Here is an 11,695-nt window from a genome sequence, read left to right as displayed (position 1 = left end):
ATACCGAACGTGAAACATGCTAAGCATGTTAGTGATAGTCGGAAAGTAGACGAAGTCTCTCCCACTTTATGTTTGAGTCAACGGTACCATTAAGTAGCGGCCTGGGCCTCAGTAAGCTTACTTTATGAGATATTTGTCACACAGTGGTCTACCCTAAGGCAGGCGCTGCTTCACCCAGAACCCTTCCTACCTCCGCCTCGCGCTCCTATTCCTCCCAAGGGGTGTCTGCTATATAAAGTATGAGTCGGCGTAGCCTCTGTCTTTGCAGGAGAAGCGGAAGCCTGACGCGCATTGGATGTCCCACACCCATTACTTCACCCTTTACACAAGCGTTCCAATATAGACTACGACTCCTAGAGAACCTATACCATTGTCTACTCTCCGTCGGAAGCAAGGAGTGTTAGTATTCGCCCGTCCCTCCCACCAGTTGGTAGGTCAACTTCTTGATCTAGGCTTCACTCTTCAAAGGCCTCACAGCTAACTCATCGAACGGGCGTTGATGTCGGCGTTGTAATTAAGAGGAAGCCCGAGAGTACCCAGGGCCTCATCTAACATGGACGGGTCGTTATGTACGTTGACTCACATACGGTGGATTCCACGGCCGAGAATACTGTAGAAGGTGAAAACAGCGAGTGATTTACGGCATCATGGACTCAGCAAGGAGAGCTAACGGCGTCGGACAGTGACAACAGGATGGACCAGCGGGACACCGAAGCCCAAGCGACCTCGCTTGGCGAAGGTCTGCTCCAGCTCGGCTTAATGCAGTGCCTTTGTGTCGTTCATTTGAGCCGGGTATCACCACCGACAGAGCGTCTGTCAGCACGGCAATTTCCTGAAAGGACCGAAGCCACCGTTTCAAAGTCCAGCTCGGAATTTCTCATTTGCGATGTCCTTAATCGTCTTGCGTCTTCCACAGATGCTTGAAGCCGAAGACAGTCTTCTGCCTTCTCCGTGTGGCAGAGTGGGTGACGGCAACTGCCACGGCGGGAACCTAGTCTGCGGTAGAAATGTCAAGATATCGGTCTGTCGAATATACGTGTGGCTGGGTGGGAAGGGGGCCGGAGGTGTCCGCGGAGAGCCGACATTTCAGCCAGAACCTCTATTTTGTAGGTATGAGCCGCTCTCTCTCGATCGCCGCCCTTAGTTAAGCGGAGAGGAGAAAGCCATCATCGATCCCTTTCACTTCAACCAGGACTTGATCCACAGGTGCTCTTGTAATGTGCATGGTTCTCAGTTGGGTCGAATTAAGGTGTTGTACTTCGTACTCCACAATCACAGGTTTAACAGCGCGCCGCGCGGCGCTCGGAATGGTTATTTTCAGAAATTCTTTTTTCATAGGACAGGAGATGCCCTTTACTCGAGGAGATGAAATGAGGTAGATGGAGATTTTGCCTTTTTCTCCCGGATCAATGACGGAGAAGCTGAAATTTTGAGGCCGAGTTCCCGGGTTCGCGACGTTTCCGTCAAGGCGTGCAGGACGGGAAAGGGAAGCGAAGTCGTGAGGTTGATATAACCGGCATCGCGAGACAACCAACAAAATTACATAAACCAGCTGATTGGTCGACGCTGCGAAAACGTGTATCGCGTCGCGGTCTCGATCGTCCCGATCACGTCGGTCGGTGTTGAGAAGCTGAAGAACAGATGCGTGGTCCGGGTGTGTCAACTGTCAAGTTGGCCCTCGGGCATGCCCGGACCAGGGACCAGGGTCCATGGGCGTGTGAATGGAGACACCCCTGCGGGGCCGAGACACAGCGTAGCCCTGCCGATTGATCCGGACCTGATCAGCGCAGAGCCTCACGGCCAAGAGAGGAAGTGATCGAGCAACCCCGCGCAAAACCGCAACCCAAAATCACCGAACCTGGGGATCGACTGCTGGGGGTTGACATATTTAGCTCGAACGTCCTATCTAGTTTCGCGCGGAACTTATTTTCGACTTCAAAAGTATTTTACTGTGTAGGGACGCGTCTTGCTCAATTCTGCAGCAGGATTCCCTGAAAAGGCCCGTTAATAAGCGATCTAGCGGTTTCCCCAAAAAAAACCACACCGATGGTCGAATGAGAGGGAGCAGAGAACTTGTGCGCGCGAGTCAGCTCCACCGGCGTCCCGAGTACGCTTTCTGGCTCACCCTTCCCACAAGATAGACGCGGTGAAAAAAAGCTAATTTAGGACTGGCGCCCGGAAGAGTTGGTTCTTGGGAGACGCGGGGGACTTGTGTCAAGAGCAAGTATCGGCTTGGCAGGGGCTGACTTCCTTTTCTGGACGTGAAAAGTGGCTAAACCCACCCATCGGCTCTGCGGCTTGGTTTCTCCGTGCGTGGCGACATGGAACCTGCAGAACGGCCTGGCCCTTCCCCAACTTCAAGGAAGGAGCGTATGCAAGGGGAAAAGGAAGCCAGCGAACCTACCGAAAGATCTGTGAGCGCAGAACCTGAAAATCGAAACCATCGTGAGACGAGAAGAAAGATGGCTTCAGCATGTGCTGAGCTCATCGCCCGAATATTGATCGATGATCGATGAAAGCATTACCACGGTGAGGAATGAGCCTTGGGGAAGCCCAACTTTCACCTGCTACTTGGAGAGGAGACGAAAGTCATCCAACCAACCAACCAACCAACCGACTGACCCGCTCATTCATCAATAATCATGCATCCATCACACTCTACCGGGCCAGCGGTCGGGAAGTAGGCGCGGGCGTTTGCGCGATAATTTCCATCTCCTTGCTTCCAGACCCCCTTCCCCCCCTCCTCCTTCTCCCCCGCTTCCAGGCTGCCTGGCGGAGACTTGCCCAAACGGTTGTCACCCACCCAGCATTAACTAGGTGACAGAAGCATCGTGAAAGCCGGTTGGAAGCCCTCCCGGGCTACCCCCTGTCCCTCGGTGCCGGAGGTCTTCGGGGATACTATGCAGAGAGCGAGAGAGTGAGAGAGAGAAGGGGAGAAGGGGGGGGGGAGGGAGGTTAGGTCCGGCCCGTAGGTCAGCAGCATGTCTTCTGAAAAGTCGTAGTGCCCTCACTCACTGCTTTCCCCTTTCTCTTTCTCCGTCCAAGTCAACACCAACACGGCCAGCGTTCCTTCGCCGTAGCAGACGTTTCGTTTGCGTCCTTTCGTTGTGTGCGTGTTCAGCACCACACCACCAGTCACTCATTTCTACAGAACAGCCCGTTCTTTGGCCGTTCAGTCACTCATTTTCTGTTGATATCCCCGTGTACATACATACCACACCACACCTTATTGTTAATATCACCACTCCATAATGTTCACCCGGACCCTCACCCTCGCGGCCCTCGCGGCCACCTCGGCCCTGGCAACTCCCGCGGTCAATGTGTACTGGGGACAGTCAGGCGGAGCAGAGGACAGGCTCAGCAGCTACTGCGATGGGTCCATGGAATATGTCACCGTCGGCTTCATCAACAACTCTCCCGAGAACGACCCGTCCGGCTTGGGCTATCCCGGCAGCGATTTTGGAGTCCATTGCCAGGCTTCCAAGTACCAGGACCCCAATGGCGTCGACTCGAAACTCCTGAACAAGTGTGGTCAGATTGCCGCTGATGTCCGGTACTGCCAGAAGAAGGGGAAGAAGGTGCTTCTGTCTATTGGTGGTGAATGGAACCCGCCCAAGTCCGACTACACCATCTCGAGCGGTCCTGCTGGTGAGGCTTTTGCCGACTTTGTTTGGGGAGCATTCGGGCCTTACAACGACAACTGGGAGGGAAAGCCTCGTCCGTTCGATGATAACTATGGCGCCGAACCGGGGGAGGAGCACTTTGTTTTTGATGGTTTCGATTTTGACATTGAGTACCAGTTCGGTAAGCCAGCCAGCCAGCCTATTTTGCCCCCTGGATAACGTGTGATGTGAGAACAACCCGTCACTGACACCCCCTTTCTCTTGTTTAGCGGACCAGACCGGTTACGTCGCCATGGTCCGCAGGCTGCGAGGCCTGGTTAACCTTGACACGACCCGGGAGTATCTCATCACGGCGGCTCCTCAATGCCCCTTGGTAGACGAATACTTCCAAATGAAGACCATCATCGACACGTGCCAGTTTGACGCGCTATTCATACAGTTCTACAACAACCCGATGTGCGCCGGCGTCGACAACAATAACTTCGATGCCTGGGTGTCGTACCTCCAAAACACCCCCAGCAAGGACGCTAAAATCTTCCTCGGCCTCCCTGGTTCTCCAGACGCTGCGCAGTCGGGCTTCTTGCAGCCGGATCAAGCTAAAACCTTGATCAACAAGCACAAGAACAAGCCTTCCTTTGGTGGTGTCATGGTCTGGGACGCGTATTTCGGCGGCTTGCAGACCGACGGCAATGGAACCCCCTACTACGACCTGGTCCACAGCTTGGCCGGCGGAGCGTCCCCGACCACCACGACGCCGTCACTCCCGAGCTCGACGGCCAAGGTCTGCACCAAGTATTACACCGTTGTCTCCGGAGATACTTGCTACGACCTGGCCAACTTCTTTGGTATCACCTTGGACGAATTGATCAGCTACAACCCTACCCTTGACAGCAGCTGCGGGCTTTGGGTTGGCCAAGTCCTTTGCTTGGGCATGGGATCGCCGGCTCCTGTCACCACCACCTCGGTCACTAGCACTTTGATCACCACTACCAAGGCGTCGACCTCCACGAAGGCGTCGACCTCCACGAAGGCGTCGACCTCCACGAAGGCGTCGACCTCTACGAAGGCGTCGACCACTAGCAAGGCGTCGACCACTAAGGCCGCGACTACGACCAAGGCGACCACCACCAAGCCGTCGACAACCTCCAAGGTGTCGACTTCCACCAAGGTATCATCGACTACCAAGGCGACTACCACTAAGGCCGCGACAACCTCAAAGGCGACCACTACCAAGCCGTCGACGTCCAAGGTGTCGACCTCTACGAAGGCATCGACAACCTCAAAGGCGACAACCGTCAAGCCATCAACTACCAAGGTATCGACCTCCAGCAAGGTGTCATCAACCATCAAGCCATCGACGACCAAGGCCGCGACTACTACCAAGGCGACCACCACCAAGGTGACAACCACCGCGAAGCCGACCACCACGAAAGCATCGATTTCCACCAAGGTGACTACCACCAAGCCATCGACCACCAAGGCCTCGACTACGGCGAAGGCGTCAACCACCATCAAGGTGACTACCACCAAGGCGACCACTACCAAGGCGGCCACCACCAAGCCATCGACTACGGCCAAGGTGTCGACGACCACCAAGAAGACGACTGTCACCAGCAAGGCATCGACCACCAGAGCGGCGACCACCAAGGCCACGACTACGGCCAAGGCGACCTCCACAAAGGCGGCCACTACCAAGGTGACTGTCACCAGCAAAGCGTCGACCACTAAAGCAGCCACTACTAAGCCATCGACTACGACCAAGTTGTCGACCACTAAGAAGACGACTCTTACCACTAAGGTATCGACCTCCGCCAAGGCGTCGTCGACCTCTAAAGCGGTCACTACCAAGGTGACTGTCACTAGCAAGGCATCGACTACCAAAGCGGCCACCACCAAGCCATCGACAACCTCCAAGGCGGCCACCACCAAGGTGTCGACTTCTACCAAGACTTCGACTAGCCTAACTTCGCATAAGGACATCTCCACTCGAGACGGCGCTCCTGCGACTTCCGCCGAGAGCACCATCGAGGCCACCACCACCACATCGGCCGATGTCACCTCGACGACGGCTAGCGGTGCGCCTGCTACCACCTCGGTTGATGATGATGACAGCTGCGAGGACGACCAAACTAGTACTTCCGCAGTCGAATCTGCGACCACCACTGATTCTTCTGCCTCTGCTACGGCCACCCCTGCTACCACTGAGTCTGCCGTCGAATCCGTGACCTCCTCGTCTAGCGGCGCCACCATCACTGCGTCCGACAGCTGGACCACGTCAACCATCTACTCAACCACCACGTACACCATCACCAGCTGCGCGGCCACCGTCACTGACTGCCCGGGCAAAATCGGCCACGTCACCACCGAGACCATCATCATTGGCACCACCGTCTGCCCAGTCACAGCGACCGCGACCGCGACGGAGGCGACGACAACCGCGCCTTCGTCGCTCCCCGAGGGCTGGACCACCTCCACCGTGTACTCGACCACGACCTACTCCATCACCAGTTGCGCCCCGACAGTCACAGACTGCCCGGGCAAGGTCGGCCAGGTCACGACCGAGATCATTGCCATTGGCACCACGATCTGCCCCATCACCGCTAGCGAGGGGTCGCCCAAGCCGACTGGTAGTGCGGGTGGTGAAGGAGGGGACTCGACTACCACTACCTCCCTCACCAGCACGACCACCCGCTTCACTACGCTGACGTTGCCTAAGCCCGCGCCTACTACCTCTGTCATTGAGGAATTGCCTTCCTCCGCGGTGTCGACTGGTCCAGCGGGTGGGTTCCCCGTTACTAGTGCCGCTATTCCTAGTGGTAGCAGCACTGGATCTGTGGGCGCGCATCCTGTGACAGCTGGGGCGGGACGTAATGCGGTCGCGGCGGTTGGGGTTCCGGGTATGTTCGTTGCTGTTGGGTTGATGGTGTTTGGGTTTTAGGTGAGCAAGGACGGATGCTTAGGTTTCATGGTCAGGTTAGGTTGGTTTGTGTGCTTGTTTTGTTCTGTCTGTCGTTGATTACCTTCGCTGAGGTCGTCCCTTCGTTGGTGGTGATTTGTAGATGACCATCAGTTAGGACGACATCGTTCTTGGTGTCGTAGTTTGTTGGTGGAACTCATATTACGTTAGGCAAATGGTATTGCTTGAAAAAGAGAAACACGTGCCTCTTGTGCATTGTATTGACTGTAATCCGTAAGCAGATTTGGTTTGCTCTGGCGAAATACCGGTTTGGCTGGAAAGGACAAGATCCGAGCAAATCCATGTCTCACGGAAAGTTGCCGGCTGTCCGAAGTAAGTTGATCTCCCTCAACTTGACTGCCGAATTCTCGCCTCAATAGGGAGTGTTGCACGGACCGGGGAAGCATGTTTAACAGCAACATTTATTGAGATGTTGATGGACAGTAGGTATTTGGTGTTGAATTTTTGTTGGCAGGAGTATCGATTTTGATGGGATTGAAGTTGCCAGCCGTCGCGTGCTTGCTATTTGGGGAGGGCGCCTCAAGCCGCGCTTGGTCGCGCTTCCCCAAATCTGCTTTGTGAGAGCCAGCGACCGGAAATATCCAATGAGGGCAACTTTTTCCGACTCATTGGGGCATCGGCCAATCATACAAGGCTCATGACCCACCCCTGTGACCAGGGACTTCGGCTCAAACACCCTGTTGACCCTCGAGTCCAGATCGCTTTGGACTTCCCCGGTTTGAACCCTTGAATCATTATTCAATCGGTGCCCCAGGAGAAGTCGCCCAAGAAGGGGCCTGGAGCCGCCTCTAACCGTCAAGTTGTCGCCCGGTTCGAACCAGACGAACGAACGACAGTATCATATTGAAGCAGACGCCGGTCACTTCGCTGCGCAGTGAAGTACCGGAATCTCGGACCCCGCCTGCACACCAATATTGTTGTCCGGGCAGAGCACCCAGGCCATTTCCAATGACCCCCTCTCTTCGTCAATTGCTTCACGATGGCCACCATCGAGCCATGGCTCACAAACCTCCTCAACAAACCCCGGAGTCCTGATCTCCCTCCGATACAGACCGCATCCGCCGCCGCAGCGAACCAGCCGATTTCCCTCCCCCCGCTTGGACCCGAATTCGCCAGCAGCACCCACCGGCCTGAGAGGCCTGCTCCGGTCCAGGGGCAGATTGCCCCGCTCTCCACGCTCGACGATGGCGGCCATCATGGGAAACCGCACGCTAGGCCGGAGGAGTCGTTCGCCCTGCACACCGCGTCGATCCGACCCCTCCAGCTTTTGCTCCGCGAACCCGATCAAGGTCCGCCGGCTATCCCGCTGCGGAGCCTTGTCACCGATGCGCCGGGGAGCCCTGATGATACCTCCACCAAAAAGCGCCATCGGGCCTTTACCACCAAGGAAGATTTTGTCCAGCTACCGAAACTCCCAAAGAAGCAGAAGTCGGCGCAGCAAGTAGTACCTCCGATCATCGCCGGCCTCCACGAGCCTCCTCCCAATGCCGGCGTGTTCCCTCCCATCACCTCGACGTCCTTTGACAACGATGAGAACTTTAGTTTGGCCCCGTGGAAGGATACTGGAAGTGCTCAAGACGACCGCCCGGTGTTGCTTCCTGCGTTGGACATCGAACCGAATGAACCTTCCAGACCGAAGCGGCGCCCCATGAAACCCCGAAGAAAATGGACGGAAGAGGAAACAAACAATCTTCTTTTGGGGGTGAGTCGGCATGGGGTGGGGCGGTGGACGACCATCCTAGAGGATCCTGCCTTTCACTTCAACTGCCGCACTGCTGGCGATTTGAAGGACCGTTTCCGGACATGCTGCCCCAAAGAGTTGCGGCTGACTGCAGCTGAGGAACAATACGCGGATGAGGAACCGGGGCCGGTGGTGGCTGGTGACGGGGGCGTGAAGCATAAAATCGGTCTTCAGTTGGAGGATATTCTTCAGCCAATTGGCGATGATAGTCAGGACAACGACGGCGTTTCCCCATCTGCGACCGGCCAGGATTCCGATGCGGGGCCCAAAAAGAGGAAGCCGCGAGCACACCGCAGGAAAATGGAAGACTTGGTTGAACTCGGTATCCACGGCCCGTTTGAAAAGTCTCACAGGCGGAAACGCCGTCCTTTCACGAAACAAGACGACGAGGAGATTCTGGACGGTCTCCACCAATATGGCCCCTCTTGGACGAGGATCCAGCGAGACCCCAAATACAACCTCTCTAGCCGGCAGCCCACGGACTTACGCGACCGCGTCCGGAATAAATACCCGGACGTATACGCCAACATCGAGAAGGCTAACATGCTCAAAGAAGTCCCCCGTGGCAAGGCTAACCTCCTCGAGCCGTCCATCAACATGGCCACTGAGGGCACACGCATCACAACTATGCCTCCGCCGTTCGAACCCTCGTTAAACCGGTCCGGCTCTAGGGAGGAGATGCTCGTGCGGCGGACGACCAACCCCATAGCCTACGAGTCCGCCGAGTCTCTGCCCGCCCTTGCTGAGCTATTCGACATGAGCGAACCCCATGGCCCACCGTCCCTTCTCACAAGTGCGCCGGAGATGGATATCAGCCATTTGTTGCTTGACGACTCCCATACTAGTACCGATCGTCGTCTCGGGCATGGAAGGTGAGCTGTCGCTGCCTTGGTGTGAATGTCCCTTTTTGGTTCAAGGCTTTGGCTCCATTTACGAGGCAATCTTTCGATTTCCCCCGACCTACCTCTCGGTACTTTGTTCTTTTAATCTGGCGTTCCTGGGAGGTTTTATGTTTTTTCTCGTTACTAGCCGCCGCTGAAACAGCCGGCCGCGGCTGGTATTCCATCCCTTTCAACAACATTTGAGTTTAATACTGCAAGTTGGGGCCAAAATAGGCGTTCCTGGGCTAGGGATATAAATATTTACAGGGTAGATAAGGGAGCAATCTCTGCGATGGATGAGAATTACCTTCTCACTCACTCGGGTACGGGCTGATATCGTCATCGCTTCCTGTCTTTTCAGTTTGTTTTTTTCTTCGACAATGTCTGTCTGGGTAGTTTAACTCATTCTCGGGCAACCATGGGGTAATTGAACGATCGTTTAATCGGAATTCTTGGCTCAATAACAATTTTTCACAACAATCAAGACTCACCAACTGATCCCTATGCCCCTCTGCTCTTGGAGATCGCACGCACGGCTCAACCCTGGAAACGCAACCTTAACCCTGAGGCATTCCCCACAAAATGTTTTCTCCGCAATTTTGCCCTATTCACCGCCTTTGGATCCCCACCGAACTCGCTAGGGCTTGGGCACAAAACCAATTTTCTGATTGATTTACTTATCCTTCCCCCTCGCGGCATTCCTTTCACTTCCATCGACCAAACATCGACAACAGCAGTCAAGATGGGCAGAGGACCGTAAGTATCCGACTCCGAATGTATTCATATAATTTGCATTGCCAATTTTCAATTGAGAATTTGCATCGACGATTGCTCGGAATTCTACAATTTTCTGGCTCTGCGGCGTCAGAACCGAGATCTCGAGATTTCAAAATGCTAATTTTGAGCCAACAGTAAGAAGCACCAGAAGCGCCTCAGCGCGCCGTCGCACTGGCTTCTCGACAAATTGTCGGGTGTCTATGCCCCTCGCCCGTCGGCCGGTCCACACAAGCTCCGCGACTGCATGCCCCTCATCGTCTTCATCCGCAACCGCCTCAAGTATGCGCTCAACTACCGCGAGACGAAGGCCATCCTGATGCAGCGCCTCGTCAAGGTCGATGGCAAGGTCCGCACCGACAGCACCTACCCCGCCGGTTTCATGGACGTCATCACGATTGAGAAGACTGGCGAGAACTTCCGCCTTGTCTACGACACCAAGGGCCGCTTCACCGTCCACCGCATCCAGGACGAGGAGGCCAAGTACAAGCTGGGCAAGGTCAAGCGTGTTCAGCTCGGCCGTGGTGGTGTGCCATTCTTGGTTACGCATGATGCGAGAACGTGAGTTCTTCCGACATCTGTCAGCCGTTGGACCAAGCTTTGGTGGATCGTGGAGTGCTTTGCCAAAATTCTTTTTTGGCGGACGCGACACGATCCAAGCGGGGATCTCTTCGGTTGGTATGTCAAAATTCTTTTCCCATATGCTAACGATAATCGGCAGCATCCGCTACCCTGACCCGCTTGTCAAGGTCAACGACACCGTCAAGATTGACCTTGAGACCGGCAAGATCACCGACTTCATCAAGTTCGACACTGGCTCCATCGCCATGGTCACCGGTGGTCGTAACATGGGGCGTGTCGGTGTTATCACCCACCGTGAGCGTCACGACGGTGGTTTCGGGATTGTCCACCTGAAGGATGCCATTGACAACACCTTCACCACCCGTGAGAGCAACGTCTTCGTCATCGGCAGCGAGAAGCCGTGGGTTTCCCTGCCCAAGGGCAAGGGTGTTAAGCTTACTATCGCTGAGGAGCGTGACCGCAAGCGCGCCAGCACCCTGGCTGGCCACTAAATGGCCTAGCTACAAACATAACGGAAATGGGCGGGGCAATGGGTTGCTGATCTTTCAAAAGCATACTGGATGGAGTACCGGATGTCACTTTAGTTTAGTCTTTGCAAGAGGCACTCTTGCTAACTGGTATACCCGGGTCTGGGATCGACCCGTAAACTGGACTGCCCTCTTCCGCATGAGCCATGGCCTTGTTTTGTTGATACTGTACATGAGGTGCCTTGCGTCACATCACTTGTTCCGATGTAGTGGACTAATGTAGGGCAGGTCTCGTCGGAGCCTTGCTCCTCGGCGAACTGCATTTCCCATGCTGCCGCCCTAAGAGCCAGCCACCCCCACCCAAGCGGTGAAGACCGTAAAACTCTTGTCACATTATCTTCCAGCCTTTCTTCTCACGTGCCCTCATCTTGATTGTCATTTCTGTTTTAAAGCGACCCGAGGTCAACCGGTATCTGGAGGACGTCGAAACATGAAGCTTTTCGTAGTGTGTTACCTCGTGGGAATTTGTCGGATGTTGTTCGCCGGATCTGAGACAGTGGGATTGTCAAACAACTTAATCTACGATACCCGCTAGTGTAATTCATCGCCGGTTCGGCCCGGGCAACACTATGTTAGTTCACGACTGGGAG

The 11,695-nt window shown here is 55.1% G+C and overlaps 2 protein-coding genes across 2 annotated transcripts; both read left to right on the top strand.

The window, feature by feature from the left end:
* Nucleotides 1–3,251: 3,251 nt before the first annotated feature.
* Nucleotides 3,252–6,561, top strand: C8A04DRAFT_10714 (glycoside hydrolase superfamily; the record flags this gene model as incomplete). Its single annotated transcript, XM_062776689.1, has 4 exons — nucleotides 3,252–3,804; nucleotides 3,893–4,938; nucleotides 5,224–5,460; nucleotides 5,653–6,561. 4 exons carry the CDS (start codon nucleotides 3,252–3,254, stop codon nucleotides 6,559–6,561), a joined length of 2,745 nt encoding a protein of 914 aa, XP_062638679.1.
* Nucleotides 6,562–7,579: 1,018 nt separating this feature from the next.
* On the top strand, nucleotides 7,580–11,069 carry C8A04DRAFT_26812 (40S ribosomal protein S4; the record flags this gene model as incomplete). Its single annotated transcript, XM_062780056.1, has 3 exons — nucleotides 7,580–9,213; nucleotides 10,135–10,557; nucleotides 10,718–11,069. The coding sequence occupies 3 exons, from the start codon at nucleotides 7,580–7,582 to the stop codon at nucleotides 11,067–11,069; spliced, it is 2,409 nt and encodes an 802-aa protein (XP_062638678.1).
* Nucleotides 11,070–11,695: the final 626 nt, after the last annotated feature.

The sequence above is a fragment of the Dichotomopilus funicola genome, assembly GCF_033296635.1.
Source record: "Dichotomopilus funicola strain CBS 141.50 unplaced genomic scaffold C8A04scaffold_16, whole genome shotgun sequence".
NCBI classification, from domain to species: Eukaryota; Fungi; Ascomycota; class Sordariomycetes; order Sordariales; family Chaetomiaceae; genus Dichotomopilus; species Dichotomopilus funicola.
This window is presented reverse-complemented; position numbering and strand designations above follow the sequence as displayed.